Here is an 18,538-nt window from a genome sequence, read left to right as displayed (position 1 = left end):
CCTGAGATTAAATACATATAACTAAAAGAAATGAGAGGCAGCATGATAGATTGGATAGAGCTGGATTTGGAGTTAGAAGATTCAGATCCTGCCTCTACCACTATCTGTTAACTATCTGACCTAGGGCAATTCACTTACAATCTCATTGTTCAAATCAACATTCTTTTCTAAGACTTTAAGAAGCAGAGAAAGTGCCACAGGTTTAGTCAACTGCTGAAGATTAAAGCAAGACACTAAAGGAATCTCAGGATCAACAAAAATGTGGCAAATTGCTAAGATTTAGTGGTTCAGAGAGTTGCAAATCTACCTAATATTGTGCAGACAAATTTAACCAGCTTAACAACAAAACTGTGAAAGACATTGTCAAATGATTTGATGAACTGAAGTTTCTATATTCAGCATCCTAATAACTCAATCAAAAAATAACAAATGGTTTTAGTTTTTAGATGACTTGAATTTAGCAGACCCATTTAGACCCCCATTATTTTCTATAATAATTACAAGCTATATGTTTAATCCATTCTGGATTTTTCATTGGAATTAACAAATTTAAGGGTTTGGAATTTTCCGAATTTAACTTCTTTCCTTTTTTTTAATAACTGAAAGAAAAAAAAATAATTGGAATGAAATTTGTCGATCTTCGACCTTTAGGCAACTTTACCATTCTTCACAGTTTCTCAAGTATGTTTTAGAGCAGCCCTTAAAGTCACAATTCCTCATTTCTTTTTGTTGAAAGATAATAGGGCTTAGGAGAACAGAACTCTTGATTAAGTTTATTTTACTGTTTCCAATTAGAAGAACAGTTTTCCTTAATGAATAAGTTAGCCAACATTTATTAATCACCTATTGTACATAATACAGTCATTTACCTAAAGATTGATAGTAAAGAGATAAACATGTTGAATTAAAAGAGAATGGTTCCATATTAAGAGGATAGGATAAGAAAGATAGGGAGAATGCTGGCTCTACCATTTACCTGTGTAACCTTAAGTCAATTCACACCTCCCTCTCTCTGGGCCTCAATTTCTTCATATGCAAAATGAAGGAGTTGGACAAGATAATCTCTAAGCTTTCCTGAAATTAATGACCCAATAAGAACATTCAAGGTATCGATAGGGTAAGAACAAATGCTCAAAGACAGAAAGGGAATGTCGGTTCAAGTCCAATTTGAAAAGGCTATATAGAACACATGAAGACATGCAATTTTGAGAATGCTAGAAAGGTAAATCTAGTGACTCTAACTAGACTCAGTATTCATGTCTGATTTAAGGTAGTGGTAGAAGAAATAAATACAGCAGGGTGTGGATTTGGGAAATATTTCAATGGTAGGATCAATAGATGTAGCAATAGACTGGGGAGCTAGGTGGCACAGTTGATATAACACTAGGACCAAAGTCAGTAAGACTCGAATTCAAATCAGGGCTCAGACAATTACTAGCTGTGTGACACTAGGCACAAGTTAGTTATTAACTTCTGTCTGCTCAATGTCCTCAACTGTAAAATGGGGATCATCATAACCTCTATTTCCCAGGATGATTGTTTATGACAATCAAATGTGATAATAATTGTAAACACTTAACATATTGCCTGACACAAAGTCATCATTATTTAAATCCTAGCAATTATTAGTATCATCATCAATATTCAACTGTGATAGAATGGAAGAATTTTTCAAATGTGGAAGAGAAAAAGAATTGTGGAACTATTACAGATAACTAGAGTTTTCCCTTCTTTTAACATCTACTCACATATACCTTTGTTTCTTCTTGATCCAAACATATGCAAAAGTCCTTTTTATGAGGTTTTAAGCAGTTTTTCATTCACGCAGGGCCTTAGCCTCACTGGATCTATTCTTTCACATTCATACTTTTCTGCATTTGTACTTTGCATGTGCCCTATGTATCATTATATTATTCTTATATAGCCAATGCTTTCTTAAAATGGTTCCCCCTTTCATCTCTTGTCAAGATTATGTATAGTTACAAAGTTGTCAATTTTATTTTTAGACTCATCCCTTTAAAATTTCTAATTATAAGATCATATAATTTTTTTCTCCCTATTTTTTTGGAAACCGTTTTAGTAAAGTCTACATACGTATCCATCTAACATTCCCTTCTCTGGCTATTATGAATTCTACAATAAGTCACTCCCCACACCAATACTGTATCACTAAACAATTGTTGGCTGGCTCAATTAAATCTAAAATAACATTTCTTCCTTTGCTTCTCTACCTTCTTAGAGATAGAAGATGCAACAAGACAAATTAATAATTTATCAGATACCCTGCTTTTAGGAAAATAAGACTTATAACTGGTCTACAGAAGGGTAAGTCTATTATGAAAATCTTGCCCCATTTGGTAATTTGCATTAGGAAAGTGTCATCCACATTCCCATTCAAACTTAAAATATAAAACTACACAATAATCTTCCTTTTGTATCTCTTTTTCCTCACTTAAATATTTTCTCTAAAATCCCTGCACTTTCAAAATCATTCTATATATAGAGAGGAGGCAGGGTATCAAGACTGATAGAAAGAACCAGAGGTTTTTTTGAGCCGAGTTCTAATGCAAGGTACTTAATAGAGATCTGACCTTGAACAGATTACTAAACTATCTATAAATCTACATTTTCTCATTTGTAAGGTAGGGATGATAATAGTTATAAAAATCTACTTAACAAGAGTTATTTTGAGAATAAAATAATACAAAGTCCATTTTGTAAATCATAAAGTATTCTAAGAATTTTATTGTTATTATTCAGTCAGTGCTTTTCGTCCTTCCTCTTCACAGAATTCTAGCATTCAGAGTTTAAAGGGACCACAGAGTCATCTCATCCAACTCATATTTGAACAAGAATTATTTCTACTTGGCCATTCAGCCTTGACTGGGGGAATGCAACTGAGTGAAGAAATTTGATCAAAGAAAACTGATCAAAGAAATCCATTCCACTTTGGGATAACTAGAACTGATAATGTGTTTCCCCTTACATCCTAAATGAAAGGAAAAGCCTCAGCCAGATTTACCCATTGGTCCTAGTTTTGCCCTTTGGGGCCAAACAGAACACCAATCCATCTTCCCCAATGGCCCTTCAAATATTTAAAGACAGCCATTACACCTTCCCCCTTCTGTAAGATCTTTCTTCTGAAAACTAACTGATCCTAGGTTCTTCACCTAATCTTCCTGTGACATGAACTTGAGGCCTTTTGCCATCTGACTACCTGTCTTTATATACTTTATTTTTTAAACCTTTACCTTCTACCTTAGATATCACTTCTAGGGCCAAAGAACAGCAAAGGTGAAGCAATTGGGGTTAAGTGACTTGCCCAGGATCATACAGCTAGGAAGTGTCTGGGGCCACATTTGAATCCAGGACCCCTATCTCCAGGCCTGGCTTTCTTTCTACTGAGCCACCTAGCTGACCCCTGTCACTATACACTTTCAAGTTTACCAGCATCTGGTACCTGTGGTACTCCTAATGAATCAAATATTTACTAATTTCTTATTATGTATGTATCAAACGCTACACTATTCTAAGAATTGGGGACATAAAAAAAATCACAAATAATTCTTGCATGCACAGGGTTTACCTTCTAGGGGAAAAAAGGAAGGAGAACAAGAAGGTAGATATGAACTAATCTTAAAAGGGAAGGCACTAGAATTCAAGGAACCAGGAAACTCCTACAGAAGAGTCTTGATAGAATCTAGAAATTCTCTATTACTGTCAAGCATAGTAATCATCAACAATATTATACAGGTTTGAAAGAATGGTGGGTTTGGGGGGAAAGCAATGAGTTTATTTTAGGCATGCTGAGAGTTTGAGATGCCTAGGAGGCATCTAGTTCTATACGTTCACCAGGTAGTTGATGTGGGAATGAAACCCCAGCTACAGTCTCAGACTGCAAATATGGATGTGGAAATCACACAGAGATAATATATGAACCAATGGGTGCTGATGAAATCAACAAGTGAAATCGACAATACAGAAAGAAAAACTGGCCCAGGCCAGAGTCTTAGGGGATCACCACAGTTAGTGAGCATAACACAGAAGTTGATCTAACAAAAGAGACTGTGAAGAAGCAGTCACACAAGTTGGGAAACCAAAGAGTAGTGTCCAGAAAAAAAAAAATTTTTTTTTTCGGTCCTGAAAATTTAAAGAGAAAATACAACCCAAGATTCTAGGATTGGTCTTCCCACAGCAGACTACATTGGGATTATCACCTCCTTATAACTCTCTTAATGAAGTCTAAAATTACATTAGCTTTCTTGGCTACAGTATTATGATACTGATTTGTATTAAGCTAGTAGTCTTATTCAAACTCCAGGATACTCTTTAGACAAACTATTATCTCATGAAATCAACTCTACCTCGTACTTGTGAAACTAATTTTTTAAAAATCTAAGTGTGGGGGCAGCTGGGTAGCTCAGTGGATTGAGAATCAGGCCTAGAGACGGGAGGTCCTAGGTTCAAATCCGGCCTCAGACATTTCCCAGCTGTGTGACCCTGGGCAAGTCACTTGACCCCCATTGCCCACCCTTACCACTCTTCCACCAAGGAGCCACTACACAGAAGTTAAGGGTTTAAAAAAAAAAAAACTAAGTGTGTATTTATAACTATTGAATTAATTTTATTGAATTTTGCCCAATGCCTGCCAAGATCTTTTTGAATACTGTCATACAGTGTATTAGCTATTATCTTCTAGTTTTGTGTCATTTGCAAATGTGATAAGCATATTAGCTATGACTATTTCCAAATCAATGATAAAAATGTTACAAAGGAAAAACCCAAGTACGTATCTTTGGGACATTCTAATTGCCTCCACATGGCAATGAACCATTAATGACTACTTTTTGCAGTCAGTTTTAAATTTATCTAATTGAGATATAGTATATAGTATAAAGTCTTACATATATATGGAGCTAGGGGATCTGGTTTCAAATACCAGCTCTGCTACTTTTTAAGTGTGTGGCTTTCAGTAAGTCCCTACACCTCTCTGGACATACTTCAGGTTTCTTGTCTACAACAGAAGAGAGATAAATAAAATGACCTCTAAGGTCCCCTCAACCTGTAGATCTTTGATCCTTTACTATCATCTATATCTACCCATCTTTTCTCTAAGAATAGCATGAGATATAATGAAATGTTTTTATTAAAAATCTAGGTAAGTCATATTTTTTCCTCAGACCTACAAATTTAGTAACCACGTCAAAAAGAAAACAAGGTTAATTTGGCATAACTTGTTCTTGATGATATTATGCTGTTACATGTTTCTTTTAGACAAGGTATACTCTTTCTTCTATGGCCAGAATCTAAGTCAGGAGGCCCATACCACCAAGTCTTAATAATTGTTGAGTTTTTATTTACCTTTTTGGATTAAATTCAAGTTTCATTTGCTTATTAACCATATTTTGTGCACTGATATACACCTATTTGAAAATATAAGTTTTATTCCTGAGCCATTTCCCCATTATTTTTACTTAAGAACTATTAGGTACCACACCACAACAATATAGTTTCTGAGGTGCAAGATGTTTTACAGGTTTTGATCCAGAAATTCAACTTATGTTGTTAACACCTATGTAGTTAGCTATTTACTTCCTAAATTTTCTAATTATTTCCCACAGTGATCACCAAATTAGAGGTAAAATCGCCCACCTGAGTTTGAATATTTTTTGATTTCCCACTTATAAATTCCAAATTACTAGAGAAATACTCCAAAGCTCTACAATTACTTTCTTCCACAAATTGATCATCAGAATTCATCAACCAAAAATATGATAAGTTTTAGCAGCTCTCCATTATATCTTAGATATACTTTCCAGGAAGACAGTTCACTTGTAAAATGTTTTATGTTGGACCTATAAACTATCACCTTCATACCCTTCAAAAGGCATCATGAAGTACCATGATACAATTCTTTCTCCTCGGTGCCTATGAATTTTCCTTATAATCTATGATCTTATGATAGCCCTTTCTCTGAGGGTCCAGATTCACATTCCACAAGAAGGGTTTCATGGCTATTGTATAACGCCACTTTATCTACTGTCCAGTGGACACATAAATAACAATGGGGAGGAGGAGTTAAGGCAAAGAATGGGGGAATATAGAAAAAAGTTAGAAACATATGTAAATACCTTAAGGCTCAAGAAATAGGGGGAATTTATTAGGAAGAGTAAATGAGGTAGAATGGAAACAAGATGAAAGTATCTATCATAGATATCTAAAATAAACAAATGATAATTACTTTCCAAAGAGGATTTGGGTATGAATTCAGTTGTGTGTGCTGAAAAAAAAATTGATCAGGCCAAAGATAATCAAGAAAATTTCTGGACTGTGTCATGGGCAATATTCTATATCCCAAAGTACAAGATAATTCATGGCAAATGTGCTTAATTTGGTTCTTACTAATTAGAAAGAAAATTCTGAAAATCTCAAGACAAATAAACACCAGTAAAATAACAGGATACCAGTGATGGTCAGTCATATTTCCAAATAAGTTGAGTAATCAATGAAACAGATAAATCAACTTTATAAAAATTAAGATTTTAATAAGCAGAGCACTAATAAAAAGAACCCAATGGAAAAGAAAGTCTAAGCAGCAAGATAAATTTTAAAAGTTGGGTATTTTTCACATAATCAGTTTTATAGGCATAGAAACAAACTTCAGGGCTTTCAAAAGGCAGAAGGAATAAAAAGAGAGTAAACTGGTTAAACAAAGCTACAAAGAACTTAAAGAAAAATGGGAAAGCCACCAAATGTGGAAAATGGGCCAGATTGCAAAGTATAAAGAATAGCATAAAAAAGTAGAGAAAAGATCTAAAAGAGGCTCAAGTAATAGATGAGAAACAATTTTAAAACTCTCAAAAAACACTTTCTAAGATGAAACACGACAGGGGTTGGGGGTGAGGGAAATTCCTTGAAAAAAAAAATTAGTATCTAACCATTAAAGTTATTTGCTCTATTTAAACCTCATAACATTTCTAATATTTCAATGTTGAAAAATTTTCAAATCAGATGAATGTATATCCTTTTCTCTGCCTTATATATTAAAGTAAAAAGACCAATGTTTGAAAATATGCAGGCTTTATGTTGCTAATCTATTCAACTGCTAATAACATCAAAGAATCATATTTTCAAAATTCAATAACAAATACTAGTTTGTACTGACTTACCTGGATAACCAATTCCTTTGGCATTTGCATAGGGAACCCCTGAAGATCCAGGGCTATAAACAGGATTCATGATTTCAAGAACTGAAGAGAAAAGAAAATAAAGTTTAGGTAAACATCTAGTTTCTTAGATTCTTCTATGAGAATATTTTGAAATATCAAGCTTTCTCTAGGTACACTGGTTTATTCATAATATGAATATGAATTGTATTATGAAAGTCTTACAGTAACAAAGAAAATAGCCAGTTGTTTTGTTTGCCTTAAATGACTAATTTAGGAAATAAACTATAGCTTTGGTTTAGGAGACACTGAAAGTTTCTTGGGCTATAAAGAATAAATTGTCTGTCAAAATGGTACTTAATTAAGATGATTCAATAATAATGGCAGCAAGAACTTGAAAGTAACATACTACCAATAACTCCATAGACAATTAGTAAGAACCATGGTCTAACCCATTCAGTATTTTGCTTCAGGGATGTTCAGTGGAGGGCATAGTTATTCTATCTGAAGTTAATCTTCAAAGTTAGTGATTATAGTTAACAATTATGTAGCACTTTAAGGTTTGCAAAGCACTTCACATACAGTAACTCATTTAACCCTCCCAACAGCATAATGAGGTTAGCTATTACAGGTATTATGTCCATTTTATAGATGAAAGTGAATTTTAGAGGAGTTCAATGATTTATCTGTGGTCACATAGCTATTAAAATGCATAACTGGAACCCAAGTCTCTCCTGAATGTAAAGGTACTTTCCAAGACCACAGTACATCTCAAGTACATTATATAATAGTCTATGAACTGGGTTTATCTATTAATCAGCAGTCATATCTATTATACAAAATTACAACTGTTCATAATGATTAAACTTAAGTTCTCTGTAACCTCCAAATATCCCCCAAATGACAGTCCCATATTTTCCAATAGATGTTACTTATTTTCAGCCATATATCCTGCTAGCATCTCAAATATCATGAAACTGAATTTCTTCTTATAGTTCTAAGGCTTGATGGACCTGATTTTTAAGAACTCTTAAATGACAAGGGGGGGATAATGACCTATTGTGTTATATAATTACCATAATAAAATAATGGGGGGTGGATAAAGATTGCAGAACCCTATCACTGCAATGATCAATAGTAACTGAAATACAACAAAAAAACAGCTTTGTGACTGTTTGGGATTTTTTTGGCAAAGATACTTAAGTGATTTACCATTTCCTGCTCATTTTATAGATGAGGAGATGAGGCAAATAGGATGGAATGACTTTCCCAGAGTCACACAGATAAGTGTGTGAAGCCAGACTTGAACTCAGGAAGATGAGTCTTCCTGATTAGAGGCCTCCCACTCTATCCACTATGACATCCAATTGCCTGAAAGTGATATTTTCTAATTATTTCTTGTGGTTTCTGCCTAGCCTCCAGATGGAGTAGGGGGGAGGTAAGATGGGAAGATGAGGGAATGCATCTTCTTCTTGAGTAAAGATGCATTTATCCCTTTTCTATTAAATAAAACTGGATCAAGTAAGGTGATTCTAGTTACAGAAAAGCCTTTAAGAGCTGGGGAAAAGAATTTATATAGTGTAGAAACCAGAGATCAAGCAAGGGTTTTGAGAAGAATAACGTTAGAAAGATTCTTTTCACCACTCAATTGTCAGATAAATGGAGAGATGGCCTAAAAGTCAAGGAAGCTATATATACAAGGAGTATCTTGGACTAGAAGGCTGACAATGAAGAGGGGAAGAAATAAGAAACTTTCATATGAAAAATATCAGCAGGATTTAGTTACTATTCCAACTTCAGGGGTGAAAGATGAATCAATTGACTTCTCACTTTTGAGCATACGCATTTAATAAAATAGCATTGTTGTGATATAAATCAGAAGGCAAAATGGTTTTGAAGGAAAAATGCTGAGCTTGGCTTTAGACACCCTGAATATGAAGTGGGGTTAAGAGATGGGGTTTTTAAAAAATGTGTTCTAGCTCTAAAATTCTGATTCTATATCATCAAGGATTTGGCTAATAAAAACTTACCAGAGGTAACTAAGGCGAGAAATGTATAATTATAAAGTTGTCAATTTTATTTTTAGACTCATCCCTTTAAAATTTCTAATTTTAGTTTTATTTCTAATTTCTAGTTTTATTTAATAGAAAAGGGATAAATGCATCTTTACTCAAGAAGAAGATGCATTCCCTCATCATATATATTTTTTCTCCCTATTTTTTTGGAAACCGTTTTAGTAAAGTCTACATACGTATCATCTAACAGACTCAAACACAAAACCTGAAAATTAGAACACATCATATTTGGTAATTTTTAAAGTAGAAAAGTCTTAAAAGGGTTTTACTGTACTCAGACATGTTAAATATGGCTCAAATGAATGTCTAAGTAAAATATAATGAGTAATAGAGCTGTATAATTGCCCCCAACCAAGCAAATTAGTATTACATGCCCAGGACTTGAAAGAAACAAGGCAGAAAACCAATAAGACTTTCCATTAGGCAGTCTCCTAACCTCTTCAGCCCTTCCCTTTGTACAAAAGTAAATCTCTTTAAAATATATCTTATTTAATTTTCAGATCTTTCCCACAGCTACTTTCTAATACCATTAGCATTTTCATGGAAATATGTTTAGGAGTAAACTCTAGAGACTGGATCACAAATACTCATTACTCATTTATTTGTAATATGAGGAAAACAATAGGAAGGAGCTAGTAGTATCATGAGTTAGCAAAGAATGCTTTTTCCTCTCTAAAAAGTGAATATATTGAACATCTGGAGAGGTTTGACCCTGCTGACAAACCTGATATACTAAGTATTAGAACAAGAAGTACCAATTTTCTGCCTCATTATGGAGCAGCGATGAATAAAATAACTATAAGGCTTTCCGCCCCACCTCCAAAGTTTTCAAACTTACTCTATGTTGCTGAGATCTGAAAATAGACAAAAAAGCCAAACCTAACACACTTCTGCACATCACATGAGAAAGTATACCTTAATGATTCCAACAGCTGAGCTGAATCTAAATGCTTGCCCAAAATGTACAGTTAACCCATGACAATTAAGGTATTATAAATTTCTAAATCTAGCAAGTACCAAAGAAACTTAGACTCAAAACTAAGTCCTATGTGATATGATTCTATGTATATGTCCAAATGTGCACACACAAGTGTGTGTATTAACAGAATTAGGTGAATATTTTCTCCATTTTTGTTGTCATTCAGACATTTCAATCATTTCTGACCTTTCATGGCTCCATCTGGGGTTTTCTTGGCATAGACAATGGAGTAATTTGCCATTTCCTTCTTGAGCTCCTTTTATAGATGAGGAAACTGAGGCAAACAAGCTTAAGTGATTTGCCCAAGGTCACATAGCTAGTGTCTGAGGCTAGATTTGAACTCTAAGAAGATGAATTCCTAACTCGAGACACAGCCCTCTATCCATTCATCATAGAGCTGCCCTACTTTCTCCATACCCATTTTCCTTTCTTTGTGGACATTAGGTTCCAGTCATCAAATGGAAGTGATATAAAGCTAAGTTAAGGGACTAGCACTGATTTTTTTGGAATTCACTATTCAAAATTCAATACAGGCCTTAGTTATATAAGATTGCAAATTAGGGTTCTTACACAGGACTAGGCATTGAAATGAACAAAGTATTTCCAATACCTATAAAAGTGGAGTTAAATGAAAATGGAAACAGACCACTACTCAGTATGGAAGGATTCCTATGGATCACATATTGACTTAGTTTTAAAATGTAGTCTATGTTTTATTATTATTTTTATTTGTTTTGTTAAATGTTTCCCAATTACATTTTAACTGGTTGGGTCTATACTTGAAGTGTTGGGAGTTATCACACCTTTGCACTATATGATTTAGGAACTAAGTACTTGAGTTGAGATGGCAAATAAAATCCTTAATCTCAACAGCTCAAGTACTAACCCTCATTCTTTTTATGGCTTTACAGTAGTCCACCTTTCTGACTCCTTTTCTGTAGTTCTGAACTCACTGTTAAGAGTTTCTAGCATTTTGATTTTTTTTTTTAATCCAGAGTGGTAATTTACCCCATGTGAGGAATTCCTGATAAAGAAACTATCAGTTCATCTCGACAACTCAGCTGTATTTGAGAATCATCTGAAATTTAAGTTTAAATACTTGCTAGGTCATCCATAGTTAAGTACATGTACAGCTAGTATGTCAGAAGCAAGATGTGAACCCAGTCTTCCTAACTATGACAACTTTTCAAAGGCAAAATTTTTTGTTCACAAACAACTGTCTTTAACAGTCACAATTGTATTCGGGCATGGGGTTTATATCTGATAAATTCTGCATTCACTTTTTAAAAATTTACTACATACACACACATATAAAATGCATATGAATTGCTATTCTCTTTATATTATATTGCTTTTCTATATATATTCTATTTAAAGAGACAATGGTTAAAAATTCCTTTAATTGAAAATACAATCCACCCAACTAAATTATTTTAAACATAATTCTCCCATCAATCTTAATCAGATAAAAAGGCTAGCTATTAAATCTATATTTTGAATTATTTGCATAATCACATACCACAACATAAATTTTTGTTAACTTTTAGAATCTGTGATCACCTAAACAGGATGGTTCTATGTGAAAACCATAATGTCCAAAAAAGATTCAAATCGGTGGTACTTCTCAAATCTGAAATTTTTGCTTTGAGATTTAAGATACCCCAAGTGGAAGTAATGGTCTATCAGAAACAAAATTATTATTTATATTAAGAGCTAAAATCAATCTCATTTTAATTATACAGTTGAGAATGCCTAATAATTTGGCATTCTTTGGGAGGTCTGACTAAGCTATTATGTTCTTCCCAGGTATATAAAGACACAAATGCGTAAGATTCCCTCCAAAAACTCTACACTCATTCACAAGGATTATTACTTAGCATGTTAAGCTGGTATAGTTAATCAAAAGTTAAAGGTTGAGGATGAAGCACTAACATGGGAAATCAGAATGTAACAATATTAGAGAATTAGACTGCCTTACATATCAAATTCATCTTATTTTATAGATGAGGAAACTATGTCAAAAAATAGAAAGTTAAGTAATTTACTCAAGATCACACAATTTGTTAATGGAAGAACTGAAACTAAAATATCTCGTAGATGCAGATTATAGATAAAGAACTACATGGAACCTTGAAAGCCATCTAGCTCAATATACTTATTTTACAGATGATAAAAACTAAGATTCAGAATTTCAGTGACTTGATTACCCATAGAATAAGTTTCAGAAGCAATATTTGAATCCAGGACACATGACTCCTGAATCAGGGGTTTTCCTGTTGTTAATATGTTTACTATAATGGGAATTGATCACATCAGCAAAAGTTTTCTTTCGTAAGTGTGAAGGATGATGAGTTTTCAACTAAATAGTACCACCATACTGAGCTACTGTAATAAAAGTGCATCTTAAGCTATCTCACATCTATTGTTACATGGATGGAAATACAGGTAAAACTTTCTGAAGTTTTGATTTAGACCAAAAAATTAAAGTGGAATAAAACTAATATAATAATTAATAGAACAAAAATGGCAAATACCCTAATATAGTTATTTATGGCTTATGAAGGAGGGAAACTAATAATTTTGGGTATATTGGTTCAGCCATTCCAACATATGAACACATAGTCAATAAGTCACATGTATATGTTAAGGCAACATGGTATAATGGACAGAGTTGAAATGAGAGCCAGGAAGACCTGAGTCAAAGTTCTGCCTCTGACATCCTCATTCTGTCTAAATCACTTATATCTTAGTCCCCACTGAAATTCAGTTCAACAGTGTCTAAAAATAGGAACACAGCCAACGAATCACATACGACTTTGTAAGGCAGCATACTGTAATGAAAGGCCTGGAGTTAGTCAAGACAACCTGGGATTGAGTCCCACCCCAATACACAACATATGACCCTATACTAGTCATTTAACCTTTCTGTGCCCTCAGAAACTAACACTGTAACTTGCAGAAGCTCACAAAACTAGATTGTAGAAGGAATTTCCTGAGAGTTCCCAATGCAAAGGAAATCAAAGACCTGATTAAAAACCAACCACAAATTCCTCTCTGGGAAAACTACCTTCTAAGAAAGAATGGAAATTTTTCACTTATTTGAATTTCCACATACATAAGCTCCAAAGTAGTTACTCTAGGTAAAAATATAAAGAGCTCAAGACAATTCCTTGAAGAAAAATGTTACCTGCTTGGCAGCTATACATTTTTTCATATATAAAATAGGATTCAAATTGATAACCTAATAAGGCAGGGATTCTTATCCTCTTTGGTGTCTGGTATCCCTTTGGTAGTTAAGTGAAACATATCCCTTTGGTAGTTAAGTGAAACCTAGGGAACTCTTCTTAGAATAATGATTTTTAAAAGGACAAAGTTAAAGACAGCTTGGTGGCCTGAGAGTGGATTGAGAATCAGGCCAAGAGACTGGAGGTCCTGGGTTCAAATTTTATCTCAGACATTGCCTACCTGTATGACCCTGGGGACTGCCTAGCCCTTACCACAAAGGCAGAAGGCCTTTGAACCAATACACAGTATTGATTCTAAAATAGAAAGGGTTAAAAAAAAAAAAGCATAAAATAAAATACCTTAGATGACAAAGGGAACTATACTGAAATCCAGTTAACAAAAAAAATTTTTTTAAAAGATCTCCTAAAACTTTAAGGGCTCCTTATTGAACTAGGCAATCTTTAATGTTCTATTTATCTGATACTTATTAAATATATACTAAATATTTCTCATAGGTGTTAGAAAACAGGAAAAATTATATTCTTCCACTATTACTTTACTTGCTATAAGCAATCTGTTTATTATTACTGAATAGAATAGTACTGAGCTTAAACTTAAATCTTGGGTGAATTGAAGTAATCTGGCTTGGAAAATGGTGTATTTTAAAAGTGATGAGGGCTGTTTCAGAAAATAAGAAACGCTTAAGAGATTACGATTTTTAAAGAATTGTGTGCTCATATCAGTCTCCCATAATTTTCATGTGAGTTTTTCTTTAAGTAGTAAGTGAAGGCAACTCATAAAAATCCATTCATGCCTGACCTTAAGCATCTGTAGGTTTGCTTTAAAGAGTGTAGGTTATTAGCCTAAGGAAACATCTTAAAGTTATTATACACAAGTTAAACTAGTCTGTGCTCCAAATTTTTTCTTCTAAACTGAAACAAATATCTCCCTTAATCATTATTCTATCAAAGCTAGAGGTAGAAATGCATTATGCTAAGATCTATTTTTTGGGCAGGGAAATTTACTTTATAGATTTCATTACAAAGGTTATATTCAAAAGGACTCAAAAATAAAGAAAAATACTGCCCACAACTATTCATTTTCCAAAATATTAAAAAAATGCAGTTTAGTATTGACCTAAAAATGATTTTTAAAAAACCCTTAAAACTTCTTACTGTCATACTGAATTTCTGACCTGTACTTACACATCCTTGTCATGGGCATCTCTGGAGCAAATAATATTTGCAATCATTCACTGATCTATTTTTCAACTTCCCACAGTGCTTGTCCTTTTCTTCCAGAAAAAAATTAACCAACCCCAACTAACTACCAACTTATCTCTAAACAGATAAAATTTTCCAGATACATACTGTTCCTAAGCAATAGGGATTGTTTATTATTTTTCCCTACTAAAATTAATATTAGTATCTGGTTGAAAAATTTCTCCTCTAAAATATGTTTGCCTGCCTGACTCCTTCCTACCGTGTCTGCCTTTAACAACCTACACAACCAAAATCTCTTTAAGAGTCTGATCGTCCCCACACACGTCAAAGAACAGAACCTGATACATACATTCAACACATTATTCTCTTGGCAATAACATACTCATTAGACATATAAACAAAGCAAGACCTCTGCAATGTAATTTTTTTCTACCAGAAACAATATGCCCCAAGATATTTCCCAAATCGTTCAGATGCAGCAATGTCCCCTAAGGGGAGAGTTCCAATAGGATAGAAAAAGTAAGCTAAAAGACTTCTTTAGGTCCAAGGCACTGGCACAGCCTTTGAGGCTGGGTCTCCCCTTTTGCTAGTTCCCAGAGCTATCCTATTGGGGGGGGGGTGCAAGAAACACAAAGTCCCAAACTTCCGGTCGGCACAGTGCAGTGGAAGTTCACCTGGTTCCCCATGCTGGTCTCCCCTCCTCTCAGCCCCAAGGAAAGAATCCAGGCGCATCTCCTATACATACAATGGCTCGGAGCCCAGCATCTCTACCATGGGGTCTCAGTTGCTATTAATATTCGAAAAGGCAAAGTCCGCTACTATTTTGCAAAGGGCTGTGGGGGCGCGGGAGGCAAGCTAGCTGGGCCCTTTCCCTTCCGGAACTAATTCCCCTAGACTTGTTCAACACAAAGAGAAAATTTAAATCATACTACCTGCATTGCATCATCCAAATCTCAACTGGGGCCAGAGAAAGGGGGAGAAAAATTGGATAAGGGATCGATTCGAATCCATCGCACCCACATCACTCCTTCCTCCCTTCCCCCACCTCACCCCCTCCAGATTCCGGAGAGAACGCCGCCGCCCACCCCCCTCCCCGTCAGAATCCCACTCATTAATACCCCTGCACATATATGTGTTATGCACTGTTTTTAGATCTCTTACGGTCAACACCTGCTCTCTGAAAGACTAGTCTTCATCCATCTTCCCCCGCAAAAAAAGGGTAAATTAGGCTTCTCCTTCCCCGATGCCCACTCCCTGTGCACACCTTACCCCAAATCACTACTCTCTCCCGGCAGCGGAGGGACCGTCAGCATCTTTCCCCTCCCCCAATCACCTTACATCGCCCCCCCACCCCCCAGCACTTTGCAGGCACCAGGCCTCGCCTCCTCCTCCGAAAGCGATGGGGATGAGGCCTTTCCTACACTGCCCAACCATCCTCCGCAGACACGGATGGAGAGGTGGCTTGCCCTGCCCAAAGAGATAAAGGCCGCAGGGGAGGAGCCGCGGCGCGGTCCAGGCCGCCGACGCTCTCCAGGTGTCCCAGGCCCTCCCGGCGCCCAGGCCGCAGGCGGCATCCCCAGCCAACCCCGTTATCCCGCAAGCGGCATCCCCAGTCTGCCGGCCCCTCCCCCGGGCTCCCTTACTCACCGAGCCGCGGCGACGGGGGCGGGCGGGCTAGCTGGCTCGGAAGGCGGCTGCAGGGACTCTCCCTGCCTTGGTCCGCCAGCAGCAGCCTCGGCGGCTGGGGCGCGGGCTCGTACAGCGGCGGCGGCGGCGGCGGCGGGGGCTCGGCCTCGGTTCTCGGACGGGGCTGGACGCTGGGGGCGGGGAGGCCCCAGAGAAGAGATGCGGCCGCCGCCGCCGCCGCCGCCGAGGTTCCGGGCTCGAGGTGCTGATGCTGGGCTCTCGGTGCTCGTCGTCACGGCCGGCGCCTTCCCGGAGGCTGGTGGAGCTGCCCGGGCTGCCGCGGCGATCCCTCCTTCCAGCTGTCCCTCTGTCTGTCTGCCTCTCCCCCTCGTTCAATCGCTCCCCTCCCGAATCTGCGCAGCAACCGGACACCGTCCCAACCTCACTTCCGCCCGAGTTCGGAGGCAGGGAGGGAGGAGAAAAGGGGAGGGGCGGTAGAGAACGGAGCGACTCCGGCTCGCGCCAGACACCGCCCTCTCCGCGGCACGTGACCGAGGGCTCCCTCCCTCCTGGGCCTGCAGCCCAACCTCCCCGACCGCTCCCCCTCCCCACTGTGGGGCCTGTGGTTTAGTCCGCTGGGGTTGACTGAACTTCCCCCCTGTGCCTGCGCAGTGCTAGGAGCTTGAAGAGGAAACCCATTGGGAAGGGGATGAGGCACTGCTGCTGCATGTTGTCATTTAGCTTTATTGTGTGTGTTTGCGCTCGCGACGGTCATTGTCAAATACTGGCACTTGGAAAATGTCGGGCTTTCGGTGGGGGTAGGCGAAAGTTATTCCATTTCTCTTTTTCGGGGCTGTGATTTTATTCCCCTCCCTCTGGGCAGAACAAATTCTCTTCACAATGCCCACTTGTCTCTGCCACCACTAGTTTATAACCCTTCTCTTTTTTCTCTCCTTTGCCCTTCTTTTCTTCTATCCACTCCCCTTTTTCCATTCTATTAATCCTTCCTCCTCCTTCCGGGTATATAACTTCCAATGTATCTCTACCCCCTCTTCCCTCTATCAATCTTTCCTCCCCGGGTAAATCAATCAACAAACATTTCTTAAGCAACCTGTGCCAGGCCGCTTTGATCCAGGTGGAATTGGATCTCTAACACTTTCGAGATTCTTGACGGTTGGCAAATCATTTAACCTTTTTTGAGCCTCAGTTTTCTCATCTGTAAAATGGGAGTGATAATACAGACAGTTCCTACCTCAGAGGACACTGAGGCTTGAATTAGAATGATCAGAAAATGGTTTTGAACGCATTTAACCTATGTAAATGTCAGGCATGCATTTATTTTCTTAAGATTTGTTTTTTATTAAATGTTTTATTCCAATTTTTTACATCCAGCATCAATATAACTAATAATTTTGCATCATAACTTTTACATCTAAAACAACTGATTTCAAATAAAAATATTTTAAGTTTTTCAACCATTCCTCTAAACCCCAATCAGGATTCTTTGTCCCTTTATCCTCAATGACTTTTCTTCTTACATGGTTGTACAGTAGATAGTGGGTTCTTTCTTTTGGGTCTGCTTTTTCCACTTTATATTATTTCACAAGTCGTTCCAGATTTCTTTATATTCCTCATACCTATCTTTAATTGTATTATTATATTCCATCATCTTAAATAAAATACAATTTATTTTTAAATTACCTATTACTGTGCATTTAAACTGCTTCTAGTCCTTTACAATTACATAAAATATTGTTAAAAAAAGTTAGATCATATGACTTTTTTGTTTTTGATAACATTTCCAAAAAATGGAATTATTGAGTCAAAGGGCATTGTGATATTTGTAATTTATGATGCCTCTCTGTTTCCACTCCCCTTTTCCTAACTTTCTTACAACCATCATTTACCCAGATTCATAATTTCAGCTAAATACTTGATTCTACACACTTTTATTTCCAACTCAGATCACATTTCAGATATTAACTCTGCTACTTACTAGTGAAGTATTGTTCTTTGCACATAATGTATCATTTCCCTTCTCTGTGCTTTTGGCCTGGCTGCCCCCCCATGCCTGGAATTCACCTCTTCTCCCCTCCTTAGGATGCTTGGCTTCCTTAAGACTCATCTCAAATACTACTTCCTGTAAGAAGATTTTTTTTTTCTGGTCTCCTATGCTAAAATATCTTATTCTGCATATTGCTCAGACTCTATATGTAATTTGTACATGCTATTTTCTCTATTAGA

At 36.7% G+C, this 18,538-nt stretch overlaps 1 protein-coding gene across 1 annotated transcript in view; it reads right to left on the bottom strand.

Annotated features, from left to right (window-relative positions):
- FAM168B (family with sequence similarity 168 member B) overlaps positions 1-16,458 on the bottom strand; it is a 40,316-nt gene extending 23,858 nt beyond the window's left edge. Inside the window, exons 1-2 of the mRNA XM_044666658.1 lie at positions 16,316-16,458; positions 7,170-7,250 (exon numbers count right to left, since the gene is read on the bottom strand). Coding sequence (XP_044522593.1) covers positions 7,170-7,239 — 70 coding nt within the window. The 5' untranslated portion in view covers positions 7,240-7,250; positions 16,316-16,458. The remainder of the gene's footprint in view (positions 1-7,169; positions 7,251-16,315) is intronic.
- Between the last annotated feature and the right edge of the window lie 2,080 nt (positions 16,459-18,538).

Source organism: Gracilinanus agilis, chromosome 3, assembly GCF_016433145.1.
Source record: "Gracilinanus agilis isolate LMUSP501 chromosome 3, AgileGrace, whole genome shotgun sequence".
Classification (NCBI taxonomy): domain Eukaryota; kingdom Metazoa; phylum Chordata; class Mammalia; order Didelphimorphia; family Didelphidae; genus Gracilinanus; species Gracilinanus agilis.
Note: the sequence above shows the minus strand (reverse complement) of the source record. Positions and strands in the feature narration are given on the sequence as shown.